General features: G+C 35.5%; 1 protein-coding gene across 1 annotated transcript; it reads right to left on the bottom strand.

The window, feature by feature from the left end:
- SLC6A14 (solute carrier family 6 member 14) lies at positions 1-22,711 on the bottom strand. The gene is made up of 14 exons (XM_010985847.3): positions 22,586-22,711; positions 21,516-21,681; positions 18,421-18,552; positions 16,829-16,990; positions 15,944-16,082; positions 14,663-14,795; positions 12,934-13,074; positions 7,877-8,105; positions 6,094-6,219; positions 4,792-4,910; positions 4,158-4,257; positions 3,791-3,900; positions 1,504-1,671; positions 1-585 (listed from the first exon to the last, which is right to left on the bottom strand). Exons 1-14 carry the CDS (start codon positions 22,631-22,633, stop codon positions 439-441), a joined length of 1,920 nt encoding a protein of 639 aa, XP_010984149.2. The 5' UTR covers positions 22,634-22,711; the 3' UTR covers positions 1-438.
- Between the last annotated feature and the right edge of the window lie 4,030 nt (positions 22,712-26,741).

A 26,741-nucleotide genomic window follows, 5' to 3' on the forward strand; every position in this document is an offset into this window, starting at 1 on the left:
TTTCTTTTCAATATATTGATTTATTCTCCCCGCTTTATGGAAAAGAAAGATTGTATGCTAAGAAAATGTAAGCAACTAATAGTTAAAAACATGTATAATAGAAAATATAACTATTTTCTAAATAAACCAGCTCAAAAATAAAGCCTTCAATATATTAGAAAAAATATTCTGGTAATAATTACAACAATGTTATTATGAAATAGAGGCAGCTATGTGTGTGTTAACAGAAAATCTTAAAACAAATATAATAATCACATTGCTAAATAGTAGTAGCTTCACATTTTTATATTACATTCCTGCTTAAATGGAGAAAAAAAGCTCATTATACTATTATAAACATAGTATATACATTTTTCTATTCGACATACAAATAAATAAAAATTCCCTCTATTCTAAAACAATCACATTACGTCACCACATATTTTTAAAGATGAGAACTCATTCTGGTTTTCCGCTGGCACTAACAGTAGGTATTTCATGGTCAGTCTCTTTTTTAGGATCTACCATGTCTTTGTATCTTTCCCCACGATGTCGTTCCAGGTATGGCCCCCAGTTAGAGGCTGGTCTGCAGCAGCTTATAAAGCGCTGAAAAGAAAAGAAAAAGCTTATCTTAGATCTTAAATACTGCAATCTATAAACAAGCAAATATCAAACTATATTTTCATTCTAGAGTGTTAAGTCTCTTTGCTAATCAAAATGATATAAGAACCATAAAAAAGTAAAAAGTGATCATCTAAATTCCTAATATACTGTCTACCAAATGATACTCAAATTTAACTAATTGTTACTAGAATCGTGTTACCTGCAAAGCCAAAATAGCTGAGTATGTAAATGATTTCAAAAGAAAGTACGTGACCCCATTCAAGCAACAGCATCACTTTAATGTACTTTCACTGAGTTCTCAGACATTTCTATCCCGGCCTTATAGTAAGAATCAGGTGAGGCGCTAAAGCAATATATACCTTGGAAGTGTATTTAAAATCTGACTCCTGAGCCTGCCTTGTCATTATCCTAGTGAGATGTCATAATCAACTCTATCCCCTTAGGTAGGCCTCCATGAAAGAGGGATAACCCAGGGTCTCAGCTGGGTTCAAGATAATTTACCAGACTTTTTCCAGTTTTAACATACTACTGCAGTATGTATTACAACTAGATGAGGTTTTAAAGGTGAAAATACAGCTATAAAGAAAAAAGGTCATTTGCTTTGTCATCTCAGTACACCTCAAGTATAGATACCATAGCCTTTATGTGCTAAGCATTCTAATAGGGCCTGAGGGTACAGCAACAAGCAAGACAAGACCCCCCCTTACAGATTCTCATCTAGTACGTGGAGACACACAAATATATATCCAGCATAATACAACGTTATGCACATAATTGTGTCAGGTTATAGAAGTAGCCTAAAGGGAAGAATGATTTGATTTCATGTTCATAACCTCATATTAATCCTTATTTTGATCATAAGTACTTTATATAAAATATAAGTAATATTAATGTGCTTACTTGAAAGATGTTTCCTTTAGCTTGAATTATTTTTATGATAGCCATAATTGGAATCCAGATAATGCAGAAAATTATCATACACCAGCCTAGAGCAACTGCCCAGTCAGGGTATGGAATTTTGGCATACTCAGGTCTATGAAACTGCACCAATGACCAGACCAAAATTGCCTATTAAAGTAAAATATGAAAAGACAATGCTAAAGATTAGATTTTATTGCACTAATGATTTCAGTTCCACTAATTATTAGCAAATTGATTCTGTTCCTTAGAAATAATTTATCAAAAGCAATTAAAATGAAAAGACATTCAAGCCAACTAAGAGAATCAGGTAACAAACCAGAAGATACCAATACTCAGTGAGCCAATCTAAATAACTTGTATTTGGCTTAGAATAGATTCTTCCAAAGTTACCACCTCCACATATTTATAAATGTTACCACCTCCACATATTTATAAATGTTACAAATACTTCTACAACATGTATTTCAGTAAAATACTTTATGATAAAATGTATCAGATTGAAAGTAAAATAATATCTGAAATTTTCTGTTAACTTTCACTTTTAATAGCATGGTTTTATTCTGTGCTATACGCTAGCCAGCCTATCAGTTAACTTAAGGAGACTGTAAAGTACACTTTAGTGAACATGCTTTGCTCCTTGCTTAGCAGTTATTTCTGTTATTTCCCACTACACAGAGCATCCCTTACTCCACACCCAAAACATGTGCATTCACACAGTGCTGGTACCAAAGCACACTTCACTTCCAGCCTCCTATTGAGAAAAAAACAAGCGCGATATATGTTTGGGTAAAACAGTGAATCTTAAAGATGAAAACAATTTAAGGCCAAGTTTTTAAAAATGTGTTTTTAAAAAATCTACTAGAATGTTGCAGCATAAAAACTAATTTAGAGACCTGTAAAGCGAACAAAACAAAATGAACAAACCCCAAAATCACCCAGTAGTTTCTCTAAATTTACCTGTCCTTGTTTTACTAGAATCAATGAGAATGTAGAATGTACAAATTTTATAGATATTGAAGTTTAACTTTAGAATTAAATAGATTAATTCCTTTAGTTACCGTTATTTAAGTTTATTTCATAATTACTGTAATTTTACATAACTACAAGACAATAGATGAGGGATAGTGGAGTCTAATATTCATGACTTTATACAAAATAGATGATAATGTATATCATTTAATATTTACTACCTTTGCATTTTAAAGTAAATCCAGTTGTCAGATCTATGTAATCAATGAAAATTAGCTGGCTAAAAAGTCTAGTTAGATCTTCTAAGTTGATGAGGGGTTTTATTTTATTATGGAGACTTCTCAAGGAAAACAGTATTTAGTAGCACTGTCAAAGTCATCTAGCAAGAATATGGAGCATCCAAATATTTTAATTCAGCACATCCACTTCTCAACTCCTCACTACTTGAACCTGACCTGATAATGTTAATAAAACTTACCCTCTAAAAACAGACTCTAGGTCAAATTATTTAATGGTCTTTCCTTGGAAAACTTGAAGAATGGAGGCAATGAGAACCAAAACACATCCTCTGTAAAGCTTTGCCACTGCCCCATCCCCACCGTTATCTCTAGTCCATAGTAATTCTCCATCGCTTAAGTGTTTATTTTGGAATTCAGCCTTTTACTGTTCTGAACTGTTAAAGATATCACATCTATATGTCATGTTTCTCCAGTAAGACATCTTTGGCTTTCCCTCAGCTCCTAAATAGCACCAAGTTATTAACATAAACTGTTGCCTCTATTGACACAGGTGAGTTTCTTTTAGTAATTTCAGATACAAAATACTTCCCAGAAAAAGAAAAAATACGCATTAACATCTGAGTGTCTCTTAGCAATTAGAAGATTGAATTCCTTGAAGGCAGAGAGTGGGTTTTATGCAACTTTGTATTTTCTGTACCTAGCAGAGAGGTTAAGAACGTTATAGATTGGCTCAGCATATTTTTTAGGGAATGAGCAAATGACTGGTTTTTAAAAGTTTATCCTATTGATAATTTGTAAGTATCTAGGACCTTTAGGTCTATAGGAGCCTGTTTATTTTCTCAGATGATAAATGTTTAACCCTATGGCCTCAAAAATACTACTACAAAGGCATTTTAATTTAGGCAGCTAGTAGGCACCAGTCAAGAAGCAAAAGTTGAAAATCACTAATTTATGACATTAATTTCCTTTATTGTATCCAATGTGAATTTTTCAAGTTTATCTCAGAAATGTTTAAATATACATTATTGATAGCAAATTCATGGCATATTAGTACTTACAATCAAAAGGATAGGCGTAATGACAAACCAGCAAGCTCTCCACCATAGCCAGAATATCCACCTTTTTGCTCCAATCATCATTTCTATGTCTTCAATGAATCTGTTCCCTCCTAAAAACAACAACAAAGAATGCATTCCGCCCTTGCTCATATTTTTGTTCATTAATCATTTTGTCCCCAAATCGTCTTTCAAGGTCTAAACATTTTCCTATACTACAGCAATGAAGCATATACCTTTAACTGCATTTTATTCATAATATGTTTTTGCCCAATATATTATACTTAAGTATTATAGTAAACATAATGAAAAGGAATCAAACTAAATCATCTTAATAAAATGTGTAGATAATTCTGTAGTCACTATTTACCATAAATCCAGATGATTCCTACTATTTCCAGTATAGCTGCAATCAAAATGCCCCATCCAGCACAGAAATGGTCAATCAGATTAACCCAGTAAATTCCAGCCTACCAAAAAAAAAAAAAATCAGTTACTCCTAAGTATATTTTAAATTATTTTTATGATTGATGAGGTATTCAAATTGAATTTATTAGTTTGATTTTAACATATGCTACTTAGTTTCACCTCTGCCAGAAAACACAAGGATGACTTCTTTAAATATCTCAAAAAGGATGTACCTTTCATTCTCTACTGAGTCACTGTGAAAAAATAAGCATTTAGAATAGTTGATTATCAAAATGATATGCAATGTCTATGTGCTCCGTAGTAGCTGCCAAGAAATGCAGTCTGTGTTCAAAGTCTAACTTTGCTGTAATTGGGGAAATTGTCCGTTATTGGACTTTTTCCCCCTCTGCAAAATATACTTACCATCGAAATTATGTTATAATGGGGAAAAAAATCTGGGCTAAAACTCAGAAAACCTTGATCCAAGTCAGACTTGGACTTGTCACTAAACATTCTCTTAAACCCTGGTTTCCTCATTTAGATTATTAAGTACATTCCAACTCATATTTTGTCTATGAAAAAATACTGTAGAATACCTGAGTCACACAGACGAGACCAAGGAGAAACAAAATCAAGCAGCAACCCAAAGTTATGGGAACCCTCATTTTCTTCATCACTTTGGGAAATAAATCTTGAATCGTTGTTGTGATCGTTTCTTTGGAAGGGAAAAAAATGGCATGTTATATGTCAACTCATTTGCCAATAATTTTAATCACAGAAACAAACTTCTATTAATCAAATTTACAAATACATGTTGAGAATATATGCTCAGCCCTACTCCTTTCTTTTAAAAATCTGTAGGGTCCTTTCTCTTGGCGGTCACCACTTGTCAGTTCGGATAAAAATCAAATGCAGCTCTATTTGTTGTTTTTAGACTGTTTTATAAGGGGTTTTGTGGGTAGCAATTTATAAGGTAGCGGGTCCCTAAGGACTGAAGTAGTTTTTGAAAGGAAAAATCTAGTAGAACTTTTAAATAAGCTGAATATTTGAATAAATAACATGGAGCCAGAAAGGCCTTCTAGGTTTAAGAAATAAATGTGTTCATGAAAGAGGGTACTGGTTAAAAGTAGAAGGATGTATGAGTAAAAGGATTAAGAAACATGTTTGAAATTTTTGGAATCAACTAGAAAGTCAACTATAGGAGGCTGAACTTTATCCTGTAAACTATTAAAATATTTTATGTAACTGTGATATGATGAAAACTGTTTCAGAATTTCTAGGTGTGTACCCTAGGGAAAATCTCTATGTGTACATAGAACCATGTGCAGTAATAATCATTCCAGCAGTGTGTGTCATTTTTAAAATTTGAAAATAATCCAAATGCTTATCATTATGGCAACAGATTGTGAATTAACTGGAGCTATTTGTGTAGCAACATGGATTTCATAATACATGTAAAAACAACTCAGAATGATATGTATGCTATGAAATTTCACATTTCTGTGAAATTTTTAAAATTTATGTTATTTATGGATACATATAAAATGTATACAAACATGGACTGAATAACATACATAATCCTTGGTGACAGTTGCTTCAAGGAAGAAATGTGAATTGTATTAAGGAAAGAAATATAGAGGACTTCAAATTTATCTATAACAGCTTATTTTTCTAAAAAATACCTGAAGTAAATACAAAATATTAATGACTGTTCCTTTTGGGTATCTGATACATGAGTGTTTTGTATTTTTCCATATTTAAAATTTAAGTTAAAAAGAATTTTCAGAAAGATCATTCTGAGAGTAAAAGCTAAAGGAGGCAACAAGGGTAAGAAAAGGATGTTTTTAAGTAGAGGAAACATGAGTAAAATATAAGAGGGATATGTTAACATTACTTACCAATGGAAGCAAACTGAGAGTCGAGACCCAAAGTCAAAAGCATGAAGAAAAATAATATGGACCAAAACGGTCCACCTGGTAGTTGGGCTAGAGCTTCTGGATAAGCAATGAATGCCAAATCAAAACCTAAGAAAAATGAATGGCATTTCAACTTAAATTAGTTGCCAGAAAAATTCACATATTTGGACATTTTCAAAATAAGATACTAGAAAAATCGCATTTTAATTTGGCAACCCAATCCATAATATACATTCTTTAGCAACTGTTTCACTTGCACTTTTGAAAATATTTGGCTAGGGTGTTCTATGGTGTGATCATGTGAACATGTGACATGAACTAAGCTAGTGAGAGAAATTTTGTAAATTGTACATTTCTCACATAAGAAACCTTAAGTATTTCAATGATTTTGTTTAACTGATTTTATTTTTTTAATGAAGAATTAACAACTGTCTTAAACTTCCAGAAACCTAAATTAGGTTACCTTATCTTAGCCTAGAAACTCTAAAAGAATTACACTATCAAGAAAGATAAGCTTACGAACTAACTTTTTAGTCTTCAACTGTCTGTCCAGATGTTTATTCAGAATCACTATATGTAATGCCATTTTATTTATTTTTTTCACTATACATTTCATAGCCATGTAGTGCCATTTTATTTTTTATTGAAGTACAGTTGATTTGCAATATTATGTTAGTTTCAGGTGTACAGCATAGTTATTCAGTATTTTCGCAGATTATACTCCATTATAGGTTATTACAAGATAAGGGGTATAATTTTAGTGCAGTTTTAATTAGTATATAGATACCTGCAAAATTGTATGTAATGAAACTATAAATTCAATCTTATTTTCTATTTGACGTATGTTATGTTTAAAGATGCTTTTTGAAAAATTTTATATGATACTTAGTTTTAAGTATTTTAAGTCTCTCCAACCTCCTGGAGGACTGACCCATGAGTCAGGAGAATTAGCTTCTATCCTAGGCTCTGTCACTTCCTAATTATTTGATCTTCTGCAAGATACAACATTTCTGTACATCAGTCCACTCCTCTGTAAGTGAGCTGGACACTAGATGGTCTCCAAAGGCCTTTCTTGTCCTAACATTCTATTCTCATTCATCAGTCTCATCAAATGACACTAACTGTAAATAGAAATTTAAAAAGGAATTCCTACTTAAGAGAACCCTCGAATTCTGTTACTAAGAATCTTTAGTCAGATAGTTAAGCATCCCGAGTCAATGCCTTTAAAGTTAGGAAGTTCATTGATTAGATTTCTCTAAAGCTGGACACAGGTGTACACTCAAAGTCAGTTGGGTTTCTTATCTATTATGATATTTGTGTGTTTTAAAAATTCAGACCCAATACTGTAATTGTACACAGATTAACTTTTATGTATACTGTCTCTCATATATTCATATATACATATTAATACACATATACATATATAGGTATACATACACACACACAAATTAAATGAAGGTGATGAATGTAAAGTGCTTAGCATGATGCCTGATACTTGTAATTGTGCAGTAAGGACTAAACATTATTTGGGAAAAAACATTAAGGGCTAAACAAAATTTGGGAAAAAACTTAAACAGTTGTTCTATAATATAGCCTTGTTTCTCAGATCATCTAAGAATTATATCATTAAAACAAATCATATAAGATGAAATGAGAAAGTGCAATACCCTAAATCTTGAGTATTTCGATTGCTATAAAATAATCGGTGTTTCTTAAATGAGCTATGTTTAATTGATCAAAGTTAATAATATATAGCATTACATACCTGACTTCACAACTTGAGAGACTTCTTTTCCAGATATATGAGCCATGTGTCCCAGTATAGAAAAAATAGCAAATCCAGCGAACACACTAGTGAGGCAGTTTGTCAAACAAACTACAATGGCATCTGAGAAGCAGTTGTTATTGAACTTATTATAAGATGATAGAGCAACTAAGCCACCCCAAGCCACCGAAAGAGAGTAAAATATCTGTGTGGCAGCATCCTTCCATACCTATAAGAGAAAATAATTTAATATTTAAAAACATACACTCTTAATTTTTTATGCGTATAAAATATTTCATATATACAAATGAATAAGTATTCTAAGAACAAAATAAACACCCAGCTACCCCCTACTCAGCTTAAAATGTCACCAGTCTTTTAAAGCATCTATGTGCCCTTTCCTGACCATATCACCCTTCCAGTCTCCAGTGGTAACTGCTATCCTGACTTCTATATTTATCATTTTTTAAAATTTTCTGTATATTTTTTAACTATGTAAATAAGTAAACCTAAACAATCTGGCATTTAGCTTTGCATGTCTTGAATTTTATAGAAAAGTTTTCTTAATGCATGAAAACTTATACAACCTGCCTTTTTCCATTGACTATTGCATGAGATTTATCTTATCATATGAAATTTCAATTTTATAAGTCAAAAAATGAAAGAATATAGGCAAATTCATATGATTAAATTAAATGTAAGTAGGTTGGAACATTTTTTCCATTGCTGTGTTGCCCCCATTGTGTATACTACAGTTTATCCTTTATCCTGTTGCTGGCCCTTTAGGTTGTTCAGTATTTTGCTGTTAGAAATGATGTACTTGTGCATATCCTTGCACATGTCTCCTCATTCATAATTGTGGAACTGTGATGTCAGAGAGTATATGCATCTTCTCTTTTACTTAATATTGCCAAATGATTCTCCAAAGTGGTTGTATCCCTTTGCACTCCTACTAGCTGGTATGAGAGTTCCCTTTCACCCACATCCTTGCCAACATTGGTTAGAATTTTTCATATGGTCCAAACTAGTGGCTGTGAAATGACAGTTTTGATTACCTTAATTACTTATGAGGGTTTCACATGATTTTTATGTGTTTATATCCCATAGTTTTATTCTGTGACATTCCTGTTTATATCTTGGCCAGTTTTTTTGTTTGAGTTATTTGTCTTATTTGATCTGTAGGAATTCTTTATGTAGTTTGGATTCTAATCCTTTCTGTGTTATATGTGTTAAATTTTTTCTCCCAATTTGTGGCTTATTTTTTTCACCTCTTAACATCGCGTCCTTTGATGAGCCAAAGATTTTGTTGTTGATTTAATGTAGCTGAAAGTATCGATCTTTGCTTTTATGCACTGTCCTTGTTTACTCTGACTTAAAAAAAGAATCCTTAGCCCAAGGTCATACAGATACTATCCTATATTTTCTTTGAAAAGATTTAAAGTTTTGCTTATATTAAGTTTTCAATTAACCTGAACTTGTTATTATGCATATTAAATTAGAAATCCCAATACATTTTTTTCTAAATGGAATATCAGTCGTCTGAGGATAACTGATATTATCAATTATATCATTTGGATATCAGTTATATCAGTTGGATAGTCCATCCCCACATCTGCCACGTATCAAGTTCCATATGTTCATGAATCTGTTTCTGAGATTACTGTTCTGTTCCACAGGTCTGTATGTCCATACCTATGTAACACCACATTATTTTATTAACTATAGCATTATAATATTGTTTCATCTCTGATAGGACAAGTCTTTCTCACTTCTTCAAAAAACTTTTTTTTTTGTCTTTTCCCCTTCTATATAAATTTTAGAATCAATTTTCAATATCCATGGAAACCTGCTGGGAATTTGATTGGAATTTCCTCCACATACCAATTTAGGGACAAAAAATATTAATTCTTAGCAAGGCTAGTACTAGGCAATTTTTGAAGAATGATGATACATTTAGGCATCCAATTCCCTCATTCCATGTTTTGATTAGAGCCTCCTGTAGCTGGCCCCATCTCTTTAAGAAGCCCCCACACTCCTCATCTAATCTGGCCCTCCCTTATTATTCCCCCCTTTCACAATTTACCCCTCCTGTGTCTTTGCTAAAAGACAGTAGTCTACCTTAGAAACTAGCCTAGGTAAATCCATTTTAATAGTGAATTCTGTAGATGTAACATGACCCCAAAGAAAAAAATCTAATTATGAAGACTTCAAATAATAGGGCTGGCATATATGTAGGCAAAAGTGTATTTTAAGTCCATCTAAACACGGGACTGGTCAGTGGAAGCAGGCCATGTAACATGTTGATTAACAGTTCTAGCTCTGGAGTCAAAAAGAATGAAGTTTAAATCCAATACCTCTTGCTCTTTTTGACTTCAGTGTATTTAACATCTTTAAATCTGTTTCATCATCTCTAAAATGGAGATGATGATGATGATACTAGTAATAATGATAAGTGTCCTAGGAATGATGTGAGAATTAAAGGAGATTTAACACATATAAAGCAATTAGCAGGATACTCAGTGGTAGCTATTATTGTTTTTATGGAAAATAATCACAAATTGATAGTTTCTTTTATGGAAGTTACAAACAATAATTGTCTCCCTGAAAGGTATGCAATCTATTTCTGATTTCAATAGAACTAAAGTTGTTACGAGTAAAATAAATATTTACTATGTCTTCGGAATACAGCTTGATGTTAGATTATTGTTACATTATAATTGCTTTTATAATGGCAGGAAGCCAGTAAGAAAGAAAATGGGTGGATCGATGGATGGATGGATAGAAGGATAGACAGCTAGATCATAGTTACTTCACTTATATATAACAAAATCATGTTAGAAATAAAATGCTCTTATTTCTTAGGCAGTTGTACATATTAAGAGATGAACAACATGCTTATGTTGGTCTCTCAGCTGCTTTGACTTGATACGTTAGGTATGCATATGTGAGTTCGCAGGGGGCTGGAGGTGGTGTGGCAGGTCTGGGTTGTGTAAGAATGCTACTGCATATGATGTACCCAAGCTGCAAATGAAAGTGAAGCGAAATTCCAAACATAGTTAGACTCTCTATATCTACAAATCTCATAGCTGTATATAAGATTATTAGTTTAGGGATTAGGAAATCTTAATTCAAGATGCACAAACTGGCTGTGTAAATTTAAATGTGAAACTTCTTGGGTCTCAACTTCATCACTATAAAATGGGGGAGTTAGTAAAATAAACACTGGAGACCCCTCTAGCTACAAATTTGTATGGTTCTCTACTTGCCTAGAGATCTCAATAGAGTTAAATATTCAAAGAAAAGGAAAAGATGTTTACTTATGATTGCACGCTTAGAGTATGGATTGGAGAGGAATAAAAAATATCGAAGGAAAAAAATTCTCATTGCCAGCAAACCCAAAGAAGGAGTAGGGTAGTGTTTGTGTTGGGTGGGGAGGTAGGAGGATTAAGCTGTATGTTTCATAAGGAGCTTTAGGCTTAGCTCTGATGTTTTAAAGATCAGAGACACCGAAACAGACCAATATAAAACAGTCATATAAAATTTTCAGGATAGTTTCATGGATCTATAAAGCCCAGGTGATCTGAGGCTTGTAAGAGCCACTTAAAGGAATATCAAAGGGGCTTTTCAACTGTGCTCAAAGTTACGAGGTTTAAAGAAAATAGAGGGTCCACTTCTTAGGGAAAAATGTTGCATCTATAATAATATGGTATTATATAACAGCAATAATTGAAATAATTGGGTGCTCATATTTATATAACAGTTGACCATTTCAAAGTACATTAACATATTTCATCTTGTTTAATAACCTAACAGAGAGAAGACGCTGAATCCCAGCTTCCATTTTATTTGTTTCTTATCCGTCATCCAAAATGGTCGAGTTGGGAAGAGATTAACAAACAAGGTTAAAAGATGTGAGGCCCAAGATAAATGAAGAAATAAACAGGGGGCCTGTGGACACATCAGAATGTGTTAATCTCCAACACATAAGTAATAAAAAGTTCATAGGGTTTTGTGGCTAATTAATGAGTAAAAATTATTTGGACAGAAGGAAGGTAATCAAAGGCCAGAGACTGACATGTCAATTCTCAAAAAGGTAATGGATGGATTTGCATGACTAAAAACTGATCCAGTTGACTTGCTTCCCAGAGAAGTTCTACAACAAATAAGTAAATATCTGGATTGTATTTATAAAATAGCAATTGCTGGAAATTAGCATGAGTTCCACAAAGAATATCATAGCAAACTAAAACTAATATCCATTTTGGTTAGGACTACTAGAATGGTAGACAATATAGTGTTTCTTGATTTCAATATAATATTGTGGAGTTTTACCTGACCAGAAGCCTAATGTGTGTCAAGAATGTGACATGAGGCTGTATCAATAGAATACACTTACTGGTAATGCTCTCTGCAGTCAAAATTGTAAAAGATTTTATGTGTCTGTGATACACACAACCATTATCTGGAGATGGACTAGTGTTAAAAGAGGGCTGCCCAATTCATATTTTTAGGCACATGTTAATGGGTCTGGTACAAGTAACAGTTTTGTTTCTGGAATGCTTCATCTATTTCAAAGTTATGTTTTAACTTCATAATCAATTAGGTAAAATTCATCCTTACTTTTGGGATACTAACTTCTGAAGACAATTAAAATGTATATTAGACCATTAAACCATGAGCAGTAATCTTTAAATCTACCGTGAGTTTCTCCGATAAGTCACATAGTCCTAGGTATCAATTTGTAGGTGTTCCTGCATGAAATATTCTTTTTCAGATTAATAAGCCCCAAATCTTTTTGGTCAAATAGAACTAGCTTGAAGAAAATGACTTTTAAAATTCTATTGCTGCAAATGATTATCTTACTTCCTAAGAGAGCATTAGTGTCATGTTAAATAGCTAAATCAGACATCCTCGTGGACAGAAACATTAATAAATCTAACTGCATATTCTTTTGAAGCTCTGCTACATTATGACACTCTTAATTGCAAATCAGAGATTTTCAGTTTTGGCTTTTAAGGTTTACCGCCTCAGATAATTTAAAATCCAAGTTGTCTTACCTGAGCTTCCCTAAGTTTTGTAAAATTTGACTGTGCTCCTATGTAGTAAGAAATGCCTTTTGATGCACCATCCAGAGTTGCCCCTCTGATCAACAGGATGAGTAAGACAACATAGGGGAAAATAGCTGTAAAATATACCACCTACCAAGAAGAATGACCAAAAGTTAATAAGTTATTGTTTTAAATCATGGTGTAAAATTGTATACAAATTTAAGTTATTAGCCAGCTGAAGTGAGTAAAATAAAGTATCAAAGATTTCATTAGGTTCTTAATAAGTCTGATAACACCAATACCCATGTTGACAGAATTTCCTCTTTCTGTTCTCATCACTCTCAAATGACCCACTTTCAAAACATTCTGGTGTATGAAGCAGTATTTCCCAGGTTCTTGTAAATACACACTACATCAGCAGAGGTAGCCTGGAATCTAGGTGGAGTGCTTTCCTAGATGTATCCTAATAAATGAGGGGACTGAATATCATCTCTTGGTAAATTACTACATTGAAGTAGGAAGGGAAATGATTTTAAACCCTGCAATGATTAGTATATACTCAGTCTCCAAGGAGAAGAAAAATAGTCTCCTAGTAGGTGTCCAAATCCCATGAAAGTTGATTAAAGTGAATACTGGACACTATCCTTCAAGCTACCATTTAGAGACTTTGCTAGCACACATATATACACCTGAGGACTGCGTGTGTCCTGAAAACACATGGTTTCAGATGAGCCGACTGCCTTTGAGGCTCACTTTTCATTAATGGGGATGATTTCTTTGCTCCATAGATGTCCTATGTTTGATAACATGCCCAAGGAAACAATTTAAATAAGTCACCCAGAGACCAATAAAAATTAATTGCCTGGGTAAATGGCCTTTAATGGATTCTTTCAGTATTAATATCAAAAAGGAACCAAGGGTTCCAAAAATGCACAACTGCAACATTATTTTGAAAAGTTTCCACTGACTTTGTGATGTTCACAGTATTTTTGTGATCTAACAGCATGTCTCATTATAATTTAACATTAGCTGAATGCGCTAGATATTGTACCAGGAATACAAAAGAGTATCCACAGTTATTTCTGTCTTCTGTTTTTAAGGAAATTTCACTCTGGTAGTTACAAACACATACATATTCACTTGCTCACAGAGAAAATTTCATGTTCTCTGAAATTGTCACAGTGCTCTCTGAAAGTTAAAAAAAAATAAAACAATGAAGTGGGAAATTTTTTCAGAAAGGACTCTCTACTGAGAGAGGGTTCTGAGTCAATTTTGGCAAGTTTGGAGAGAACAGTGGTATAGTTGGTTTTTTTTCCTTCTCTCTCCAACTAGGGGAATCCTAACACTACTACCCTATAGAACATATATAACAAGGATCGAGGCTTTCCAAACCAAACATTGCAATATATAATTCTATTCAAAATGCTTATTTATCTAGTAGGACAGAAATTTTTAAAAATATACTCCCAAGCTTCAGAATGCTGTATTAGCTAGAAGGGTCCAAGTTTAGAGTAACTGCATGAATCTCATACCAATTTTTGCTTGTTTTGTTTCATTTTTAATAATAGCAGTGTTCTTATGCGTTTTCTTAGAGCGAAACTGCCTACTTAGAAAGCTTTTCACACATTTGAATGTTCCCATTATAGAAAAAAAACATGCATTTGGTAAGTGCTCGGCATGGAACCACAACGAAATTGGAAAACCGCTACATCACTATCTAATCTGTTTTCTAAATTACCTTGCCAGAAGACTTGATTCCTTTAAATAGTGCTGCTCCAACTATGAGCCAAGCCAGAAGAAGACAAAGTGCTAAATACCACACAATGACTCCAGTATCATCCATTCCATTTGACCGCTGGAGCGCAACTTTACTGAAAACACAGAAGCCCTTTGATGAACACACAATCACTTGTCTTAATACATTGAATTTTGTAATATCTTTCATCCAGGGGGAAGCTTCATGAGTATTTTATCTTATTAATACATCAATGTCATGTGAGCCTTTTATTGATACATTTGTATGGAGGAGCAAAAATAGTTCAGTGAAAAACCAGGCTTTGAACTTTCTGGTTAACTGCGAGCCAATCCACAAAGTTTTCCAAACCCTAGAATAAAAGATCCACTGATTCCTTTAGCTACGATTTTCCCCTAATATTTCAGAGCTCCTCTATGGAAAGAAATTAACCTTACATCAGATTATTTCATTTTACTTGTTATAGTATTTTTTTCCTCAAGTTAAAATGATGGAGAAAACATTCAAAATTACACTATACTTCATCATACTTGTAGTTATCATCAAACCTAAATGGCCCCATTATGTATATCTTTTTCAAAGGCTTTCTCTAAAATTTCATGATTTCCACTAGGGACATATATGGATTGAGGATTTTAATTTTTAGCTAGATGTTTGGAACATTTCAAGATCCAAATTTTAAAAGGGTCACAAAGAGCAATACCACGTAGATGAGGAAGAGCTCATGACAGCAGTAGAGAAGTTAGGTAAAGTTAAAGAGTAGGTATGCAGTAAGAGAGATCATTTAAAATTAATAACAGCAAATATAACCCAAAACATCTATTTTTACCATATAATGACAATTATAAGCAAAGTGGATAACGAAGAATTGCAGTCTTAAATAGCTGCAATTTTGCCCCAAATATTACTCATCACCCAACTGTTCCTTACTAGAATTTGCTCATTGTAGTCTAAAATCTGAATTTGTTTTCTTCTAAGCAATGCCCTAACTTATAGCCAATAAGTACTATATAAAGCATCATTGCTACATTGTGCCCATTTAATAACTAGTTTATAAATGGCAATCTGTAGTATGAGCTAATTTTGCAGGCTACTACTACTCACCCAGGATAGGTAAGCATCTGAGCCAAATGAAGTATAATTTGCTCTGATTCCCCTTTTTTTCTACTTATATGAGTTAAGAAAAGAGCTGATCAATAGCTTGTTGTTCTTTATAAAAACTTGTAATAACATCTGCTAAAGACATAGATAATTTACTGTACTTACTTCCAGTATTGTTCACTGGGAAGCTGCCCTGGCTGAGAAATTTCACTTCCATTGAGGCAGGTAAAATTGTTGGCATCTACCCAGCTTTTATTCATTTGGATGATTTCAGTCATGTTTATACTCACATTACAATGTGTTACTGAAAATAAAAAAAAAGAATACACACACACAGACACATACTGAGTTTGAGAAGAGTAATTTCCCGGGAGAAAAATGTTTTAATGGTGAAATATTCAAAGTATTGCCTAAATTGTTACTTGGTGAAGGTGGAGTAGAAATCTTACTGATGCCACAAGCCATACACGTTGAGTATCTTCAGTGTTCTCCACCACTAAGCTGGGGTTGAGTATGAAAATATCTGCCCTTTTAAACTGTGATTATATTTATAGTAACAGCTATAGAATAACAGCCATTTCAGTTGGGACTTAGTGGTCTAAGGAACTTTTTAATATGTGGACTTACTGAACCTAGATAGATAAATGACATCTTTAAATTCCAAAGAACTGTTAAATCTCTATCACGTTATCCTCTGCTATGCATGACAACACTCCCCATCTCCTGAAACACTGTTACTATCATAAACAGTGCTTTTCTCTCTTATCACTTTCCCAGTTTTCTTCCTTTTCCCCTGCCCACAACTTCAGCCTGCAAGAAAGACTCCTAGCAGTGGTTTAGCCTTACTGACTGCCCTCAGAAATGAATATATGGCATTAATCAATTTTCAGGTTACATGTGCTTTATTCAGCTTTCATCAGTAACCTATGGCTCACTTAAAATTGCACCTAAATTGGTTTAAAAAGTGATTTAAACTTTTAATCTTATTGGAAAATACAAAAGAATGATACAGAGTTAACAATATTTTTTTAATAAATAAATGAATTTTACCTATCGGCGTTCTGCTACAGTTTTCATCTGCCCAATCAGAACAGTGTTTCCACGGCAGCTCACTTTGGAATGAAGCAAACATGTAGTAAAGACTGTAGGCTATTATGACATTGTAATAGATTGTCACAAAAATGGATATCAGGACCATTGTAATCCCCACACCTGGAAGAGAACAATTAAAAAAAAGTGAATTTTCTTTTGCTAATTCATAAAGCTGCATCTCAATTTCCCCAAAACCTATTTTAAAATGAGAAAACTGTTTCAAACAACTTTTTCTCTTTTATGGGGGTGGGGGAGAGGCAGTAGTACTGTCTGAGTAGCTTTCTTTTCCAAATTAAAATTATTTTGATAGTCAGCTTTCTGAGACAGTTTTTTAGTTGATCAGAAAAGGTACTAAGACCAAGGGCAGAAGTCCTGTGTTAAACCACTGAATTTCACATGAGGAAGAACTCTAAGCATACGCTCTACCACTGAACTACTACCCTCCCCCACCCCAAGCTGTAAATTCTTGTCAGCGTGAGTACTATTCTTAATAAAACAAAAAAGAACAAAAACAAACTATTCAAAGCTCATATCCTATAGACTCACTGACCAATACTTACATCTTCGTCTATAAACCAACATTTTGACAAGTAGAAGATAAAGTCTCTGAATGGATGTCCTAAAAAGATAGTGCACACCACTTCTACAAGTGCATATAAAGAAAATTCAATAATTCAGCAACAGTCCGAATTTCAACTTCCCAAGTTTCTTTAACTCAGTAGTTCCAAAATGCAGTTTAGCATACTGAATAGAACTCCTACACTTCAGACTAGCTTTTGAGGTAGCTTCCTTAATATTCCAGCACAATATTCTCTTCACCTCGCTATAAATTTCTTTTTTGATGTTGCATTGAAGCTTTTACAAATAGTTTTCAGCAGCTAGCACATACCAAAATGATATCTAATCTTCCAACAGAAAGGCTGTTTGATGTTTAATAACAATCAAAGCATTTTTTTCTAACTTTCCTACTGTCCTATTCCATTAGGGGCATCCAAGAAAAAATAATGACCTGCCCTTCAACTTTTCTGAATGAGGCATTGTAAAAGATATGCAAAAGCAAGAAGACGAAGATTGCATAGGAAGTAGAAAAAAGCCAGAGCTATAAAGTTGATGCACAGGACTGTGCCAAGAGAATTTAAAAGGTGAAAATAAGAAAGGGGGGAGGGTATAGCTCAGTGGTAGAGCGCATGCTTAGCATGCATGAGGTCCTGGATTCTATCCCCAGTACCTCCATCAAAAAACTTAAATAAACAAACCGAATTACCTCCCCCCCCCAAATAAAAAAAAAAGGTGAAAGTAAGACTATAATGACACCATTACAACCCTCTCTCATATTCTTCCTAACCCCTACATCTGCAGCCCAAGATAGACAGATACACAAATTAACATTTGAGTTCTAAATTCAACAGTGGCAAATATTCAGAAAAGCAATGTATGCCTCTTTGCCTTTAACATGTCCAAATTTTAAATACTTTTTGTCCACATAATGAGGACAGCTATATGCAGGAATGGACCAATAACTACAGTAAGGAAAACATTTTAATACCAACCTTGAAACAATGGAAGAATTCTCCACACTGAAACTGGACCTAAGCTAGCAAATTGTCCCAGTGAACACTCTAGGAAGAATAAAGGTAAACCAGCCAATGCTAGCATAATCGCATAAGGTATCAAGAAGGCACCTAGAAAATGCAAAACAAAGCACTGTTATATTCCAAAATCTTGATGGCGTGTTGACAACCAGCATAACATTTTGAAAGCATTCTGATATAGTGGAGTCAGGGAGTACTGGGTTTAGGCTCCAAATTTACCACTGTCTGTGAGAAAGTAGTTGATTCTCTAAACCTTGGGTTCCTCATCCATGAAACGGCGATGCTAGTATGACCTAATGAGCTTGTCATGATTATTAAAAACAATAGCCCATAAAAAGCGAGCCAGAGAAGTTGAACGATCACAGACTTTGGAGCCAGATATACCTCGGTTTATATCGTGGCTCCACTATATACTAGTTATATGACCTAGGGCAACTTACCCAACCTCTCAACCTTGGGATCCTCATAAATGGGAAGAACAATGCAACTCATCAGTTTGTGGTAAGGGTTTCATTACAGAGCATATATGAAAACACTTGGCAAAATGGGCAGGCACATAGTACATGTTCAAAGTTAGTTTCCCTCCCTTCTCCTTTAAAAATAAATGATCTGTTTTTAAGAGTTAGGGTGTAAATGTTACAGGTGGTTCGGAGTGCAAGTTAATGCAGTTAAGTTCCTTATTCTCGAAATAGTCATAAGGGTCTTCACTCAATATTAAGAAATTGATGATTTTGGTAGAAAAACCCGAACCTTTGAGATGCATTAAGAATCAGCTTTCAATTTCATAAGGATTAATTCTCCTACATTTAGATTATCCAGACCCCCTTTTGGTTTTTGTTTTAAATTTTTTATTATTTTACTTTGTTTTCTGCCCACTTTAGGGACATGAAATTGCTCATTAGAACTTTGACCAGACTCTAGGTAGAAGCCGGGACACAATATTAAATTTATTGATCAAGTATTCTAGGAGTCTTAACAAAGTTTTATAAGAAAATGTGGGGATCAGTGAATAAAAATGGGCTTTAAATTATGTATATTTCATTCACTTAGCCATGTTATCTTTCTTCCTTATGTGTTTTTCCCATTATGATACTGTAACATCATACCTGGGAAACTACATTTTTCCAACCCTCAAAATATATACTAGTAAAAGGAAGAAGATAATAAAGTACTTGTTTCATACAAGTCACTAGTCACCAGAACATAGGGACAAATTCGTTCTTATATACGTTGCAATGTACAAACCATCATTACTATGACTAATAGAAGTTTAATTCCTACCCATGATAAATAGGAAGAAAAAGACAAAATATCTCTGTTTAAATACAACGATAAGCAAAGTTTCCCTAGCCCAGTGTAAATAGGTTTTTAGATACACAAAAAAAGGTTTTTCCTCAGTGTTATATATGGCTTTTCATCCATTATATTGTTTCATTATTAATAACTACCATAACTGGTAAATTATTAATATTCTGTGTGTTCACAAATTGTTAATACTGCTGACCTAGACCCTAAGGTAGTCTGAGACTTCTCATAAACTGTTAAAAAGCATCTACAGAGAAAAATGAGTCCAGATTTTAGCAACAGTCTTTCAAACCTGACTGTATTTTTAAATCTGATCTATTAACATTTGACAAATTTGAACTTCCTGTTCCTTTTCTACCCTTGAGCAAAAGAGAAAGAAGCAACTGAGAGAGCCTAGATCAGCCATTACTCAAATGATGTGATCTTTAAAAACTGAGATCTGATGTGATATATTAATTTTTAGAGGAAATGGTGAAAGAGGTAATAGCATATGATAAATAATGCCACTTTGTTTTGGCTAAGTCTAAAAATCTCTATTAAACCTGTTTTAATACAGTTCCTGGAAATTGATAGCAAGTACTGGGCCTATGTGTGACGTCAAGTCACAAGGAATTTCTTACTCTAAACCTGAACACAAGAGGCTGGAAAGGAGCCCGATTGCTTCTCTTTACTACGCTGGACCTTAGGACACAGACACCAAAAAGGTTGATTCCTGACTCATCTTCCAACTCAAACTTATACCAAACCCATAATTCAACATCATAAGCTCTAGATAGGGTAATTAATGGCACCAAGACTTAGAGTGTTTGCTAAACAGAGCTCCTTTCTTAAGTCTCTGAAGGCCAGAATGAATGCTTTAATGCAACCAATTAACAAGGAATATGAGATTGAAATATCACCACACAAAATCCTATTGTACCCAGCAAAATAATTACAGTGGCACAGTTTCACTGGTACCCAATTATGAAATACAAGGGTATGTCACTTCTACACTTCTAACAGAACCTATAATTACAAGTAAATAAAATATGGTGTAAGTGAAAAGTTGTTTCGACATTACTAGAGGATTGTGCAATTCATTTTGTTTCCTTCTGTGTGTCACCTCAGTTATTTTTTCTCCTTGTTCTAATTGAGTCTTCCTTAGTAATCTATGAGGTATAAACAGTATTATTTGCAGAAATTAAACACCTGGCCTTGAACTAAATTCTACTGCATTTTAGAAGGACCTTCTAGATGGTCAACCCAATTTGGAATACATGTAACTGAATATTGCAGCTTAAAGTACTAAACCTTTAATTACTTTTTAATCAACTCCTTCCACACTTAAATTTCCAAAATGCAATGCCTTATTTTATTTAAGCAAACAATTTATTTGAGCTTCTTATTAGAACTAGAATTCCCTGCCATTTGCTCAGATTCAGCTATAAATTAAGCAAAACACAACTTGAATCTAAATGGATTATCACAGGAACGTGTATACATGGTTAAAGGTTACATGGAATCTCAAATCAACTCAGAAGTGCTAAATACACAACTTGTATCAAGTTTATATTTGAGGATTTTGTGAAGCCAGCTTCCCAACTTGAGCCAGAAACTCAGTCTAATACTAAATGCAGTCTGCTCACTTCCCATCCTCCTACTAATCTATACTATCATATACCTTTACTCAGTTCTTAAAATGAGAGACCATATAGCACCCCAGCTAAAATTGGAGGGGAAATAAATCGGGAGTGGGGGGTGGTAAATACCTCCGCCATTGTTGTAGGTCAAATACGGGAACCTCCACACATTCCCCAATCCCACTGCATATCCAACCATAGATAGAAGGTAATCCGATTTTTTGGACCAGTTACCACGGTCCTGATTCTCATCATTTTCACCAACATGGAAATTCTCAGATGAAGCCGTCACTTTCTGGAAAAGGGAAAATATCAACAGCTTATCTTTCTACTATTAAAAATTCTGCAGAAGCTTAATTTCACAAATCCAGAGAGAGAGAGAGGCACTGAGAGATAATGAACCTTGAAAGTAGCCAGGGAACCCTTTCTGAAAGTGGGGAGATTTCTGCTGATGGCTGCTTTTACTTTACAGCATTTACCCCTTGAAATGCAAAAAGCTCTAGGTGGGTATTTTCACTACTTCTTTAGGTTAGATCTTACAAATTTTGGCGGGAAGGTTACATGCGGCACTCAGCGTGAAGGGCAAATGAAGGTGAGCAAATAAGGTTTCAAATATGCAAGTCTTAAAGATGTAAAATTAACACTCTTAAAATTGGAGATCTTTAAGAAGGATCGAGTATAGCTACTACAGAGAGAAAAGTCATAGATTCTTTTTCCTATAAGCTGATAGTTTCGATGTTTGGTGTTGTCAGGGAAGTTTCATTTCTTTCCGGAGTAAAATCAGTGCTTTTCTGAAAGCCACAGAATAATATTCAGAGGCAAACTCTCCTGTCCCACCAGGTGGAGCAGCACTCTCTCCACTTCAGAGGAGAAGGGAGGGTTCCTCAGGTCAGATGAGGACGGTGCATTTTCTCATTTCTCACCAGCATGTGGACACAGTCCGGAGAGGGACAGAAAACAGAAGTTTGTGGGCACACCCAAGGCAGAGGATGAGGTGACCCTAAGTCTTTTAGCTACCAGAGTAAGAGCTGATTGATTTTTCCTCCACTCTATGGGGGCATCTCAGGCACACTTGAAGTCAGTTAAACAGAAAAGTGGAAAACAAGGAACAGCTGCAGAAACCAAAAACAGAGACTTGCCTCCCCTTCAGTCTTCCCTTCCCAGGTCCTCCACACCCCCCACAGCTCCCAGACCCCTACCTCCTTCCCTCTGCACTTGAAGAAGCTCAGGCATTTCAACTTGTCCATGGTTCACTCACTCCCTGGGCTCGCTCCGCCTGTCTCGCAGTCTGGCTGGGCTTGACTGGTGGCAGGTGCACACTCCCCCGTTGCTACCTGCCAGAGTGAGCCACCTTGCCCAGGGGTGGGACCATTTATGGAGGGAAGCTCCCCCCTCCCCCGCCCGGGCGCCCTGTCGTGTCAATTACCGGAAGGGACTAAAGTGAGGCTCTGGTTTTTCCCCAGGTAAGCTGGCATGTAGCAATCCCTAGCCCCGGCCCCAGGAAAGGGCTGGGCTGTGAAAGAGCGGAGCAGTCTGAGCCGAGATGACTGACAGCCTTTGACTCAGAGCCGCGCAGGTGCCTTCGCAACCTCGCCTCCTTTCCCGGCTTCCCAGCTTCCTCCTAACCTCTTCTATTAGTCTGGTCTCTGTCCTGGAGCCAAGTGCTGATCTCCACTGGTGCTACAGGTGGGGAGGGCATGGTCCGGGAGGTTCGTTCTGTTCCCCAAGTTTCTCCTGAACAGACTGTACTGTCCTGGGCTCTGGGATTTCCTAAAGTTTTGCCCCTCACTAGAAAGCACTTGATCCCCTGGGGCAAATGCTGCTCCCAGAGGGAGAGCTCCGGAATTGGGCACCTTGAAAAGCAGCCAGTTGAGATAAGATTACTCAGCTGGCTCTGCCTGAAAAGATCAACTTTGAGCCTATGTCTCAGGCACCTTTTGCAGCCTTCAGGACAGCACTGCCCTTTACAGGGATTGCTTTGTGTGCTATTTCAAAGAGGCCAAACAAAAACAAATTATTGAGCAGGTTTATGGGAAATTCTAACCCTAACAAAGGACTCCAGTTTGCAAGAAAGGTGAGGCCTATAAAGTAAACTATGAGGAAACATCCCAGCTTGGCCAGGGAGGAAAGAATTATTATAATGCTGTTTACCAGTGCAGCACCTTTTCACCAGAAAGTCAAAGGATTTAAACTCGATCTGACGAGGGAAAAGATGGTGGCGGTTCTAGGAAAAAGTACAAATCGCCGCACACAGAGGAGCCAGCCGAAAGCCAAATTCTGTGTCCTGTGTGCAGTTCCTTTGTTCTCTGCTGACCGACATGAATTTTCCATTTGCAGTAGAAATATGCCCTGGGGAAGATGAGCAGGTAAGGTAGAGGAAAGTCCACGAGGGAAGTGGGAAGGTAGTAAGGAAAAAAAAATCAATAGGTTTCATCTAATCTTGTTTTAAACATGGCACAGGCTGATTGTGTGTGTGTGTGTGTGTGTGTGTGTGTACACGTGTGTGTGCATGTGTATTAGTATTATATACTATTAGTATTACTATTATATACTACTGGTGTGATCTAAAGGCTAAAACATTAGCCTGTCTCCAACATAGAAGAGAGAAGAGGGAGGGGATTTATAAACCTCTTTATGAAAGAAGGAGCTGAAAAGCAAATCTAATAGCACTTACCAAACTATCAAAGTCCCCTATCACAGTTCTGTTTACATGGTGCCCTGGAAACAGACGGTAACCGTGGGAAAGGAAAGAGAATAGGAACCTATCCATCCCACGGGTAGGTGGTAAGCAGAGAAAACAAGCAGCAATCTTCCCTGCCCGTTACACAGTAGAAAAGCTTCTAACAACTCTGAAGGTTTAGAGGCATAAGTTTAAGATAGAAGGTATGTTAGGGAAAGTATTGCTTCTTTACTTGTTTGTTTTGGGGATATTTCTCCCATTGCCATGCAGGGCTTTCCACGACACGGCTTCTGCCTACCTTTTTAGTGTCATCTCTTGCCATTCTCTGCCACAAACTCTCGAGTTTGTGTGTCCTTTCCTATGCCTGCACATACATGTTGTTACCTCTGTACCTTTGCTCCTGCTATTTCTTCTGGAAATTCCTGCCTTCCTCATTTGGCTAACTACTACTCATCCTTTAAGACTCTGCTTAGGTGTTACCTCCTCCAGATCTTTCCACAATGATTGTGCCTCTATTACTACAAACTGAGTTTTTAGATGCCTCTTCTCTGGAGTCCTATGCTACTCAATAGTCATTTTACATTGTGTGAAATTGTTTGTTTACAGTCCTCTAGACTGCAAGTTCTTTGTGGGCAGAGAAGCTGTCTTACTCATTCCTGTATTCCCAATACCTAGCACAAAACCTGACAGACACAGATCAAGCACTCAGTAAATGCTTATTAGAAAATTTGACTCAGAAAGGCCATCAAATAACTTTGTGGTCAAAGAAGGGAAAGGACAACTGGTCTAGAACCCATCCGCAATAGATCATAAAATACCAGGAGCTTGTTTTCTCTTCTTTGGGGTCTGACTTACCAACTGATGAACAAATTGTGTTTGTGAATTTTTGTTTATGTGGGACTTGAAAGGAACATAGAAACTGAGTGAGCACAAGAGAGGGAGCTATGTAAACTCAGTCATGGGGGTAGAAATGAGCAGAGTGTGGGAGAACACAAGACTAGGCTAATTGCTGGGGTAATAAAGTTAGAGAGAGAAAGTGGAACCATGCAAGTGCTTTGAAATCCAGGCCTAAACTATGGTCTGATAAGCACTAGTGCAGTGATTGTTAACTTAGGAATCACACATAGTACACTCCACTTTTGTTGTGTAAAAATACCTCAAAATTATGACGAATCACCTCCATGCACCAAAGTGTGAAATGCTGGACTTTAAACTGTGGACCATCTCTTCTAGGATACACACACCTCAGCCATGAATCTGCTTCTCTTTAAAAAAAAAATTGACAGCAATTTAAAGATTTATTTAGGGGGATAGATATAGCTCAGTGGTAGAGCGCATGCTTAGCATGCATGAGGTCCTCAGTTCAATCCCCAGTACCTCCTTCAAAACCAAACAAACAAATTAATTAATTAAAATAAATAAATAAGTGGTTAAAAATACTCTAAAAAATAAAGATTTATTTAGTAATAAGTCACCATAACCAAAAAGCAGCTCACAACTGTGATTTTTGTCCAGGAAAAAAATGTTAAAATAAAAACTGATCTAATAGTTATATTCCCCATTTGTTTTTCTCTTCTTACTGAGATTAGGTCACTATCCATGGAAATCACTTCAATCCTGTTCTTAGTCACTAAATATAAAGGGGGAATCATTATCTAAGGCTTTCTTCTAGCTATTTGGATGTGAAAAATGTACACAAATGAGAAGACATTTGAACAATCTCACAAACCCAATGCCCTGTGAAGAACCCACACTGCTTTCTGGATCTCTTCTGGAAGAACCTTATTAAATGTCACCTGCTGAAAGTCTAAGGAACCCTACAAGTCTACCTACCAGAAAAAGAAATAAATCTACTTTCAAAAATTCTCTCAGAGTACATGTGTGTATATGAATTATACTTTTAAGTTTATTGTTTCAGACAACCACTTTATTAAAAAAAATCCAACTCCACCCATAGTCAAATCATTAATAAGTTATTTCTAAAAAGGTTTCCCTCAATCCTGGGAAGTAACACATACTTAGGAAAGACAACCACACAGATCTCCTTGCTGCCAGACGAGGAGACGTAATGATTCCCTAGCTACATCAACTAGAGAATGGACAGAGAAACACGTACTCCTTCTCTACAGAATACTAAAGGATAACAAGCCAGAGACCCTTGAAAGAAAACGATAGCTCTTGATGTGTAATTTCATAGTAGTACTTCTGAACAGGAAAAGCGCATCTGTTAAATTTCACAATTTTTTACAAACACTCGCTGCAGCCTACCACACAGCTTTTCTTAAGTATTACGTGTACAAATCCTAGGTGTACAGCTTGATGAATTTTCACAGATGGAACGCTCCCATGCACCAAGTTCAAGAAACAACAGTGCCAGGACCCCAGAAGACCCCGCCTTACCTCCCTCCAGTTTAACCACTATCTTGAATTTTAACACCATAAATTGGTTTTGCCAGTTTGTGAACTTTTGATAAGGGGAATAATAAGGCATGTACACTCTATATCTGACTCCTTTTGGCTCAATGTTATGTTTTGGAGACCCAGCCATACTGTAACATACATCTGTCATTCATCTATTATCATTCTGTATAGTATTCCAATGTACGAATATATCACAATTTATGTATCTGTTTTAATGATGGACATTTGGGGCTGTTTTAAAGAGTGTAGCTAAA

The sequence above is a fragment of the Camelus dromedarius genome, chromosome X (assembly GCF_036321535.1).
Source record: "Camelus dromedarius isolate mCamDro1 chromosome X, mCamDro1.pat, whole genome shotgun sequence".
In the NCBI taxonomy this organism is placed as follows: Eukaryota; Metazoa; Chordata; class Mammalia; order Artiodactyla; family Camelidae; genus Camelus; species Camelus dromedarius.

Excerpts from the sequence above, each read along its gene's own strand:
- SLC6A14 (XM_010985847.3), bottom strand. The coding sequence starts at position 22,633 with ATGGACAAGTTGAAATGCCTGAGCTTCTTCAAGTGCAGAGGGAAGGAG. Across the intron at positions 6,220-7,876 it reads CTCTCAAGTTGTGAAGTCAG|GTTTTGATTTGGCATTCATT; the intron begins GTATGTAATGCT and ends CATTTTTCTTAG. Across the intron at positions 4,911-6,093 it reads CTCTCAGTTTGCTTCCATTG|AAACGATCACAACAACGATT; the intron begins GTAAGTAATGTT and ends TCCCTTCCAAAG.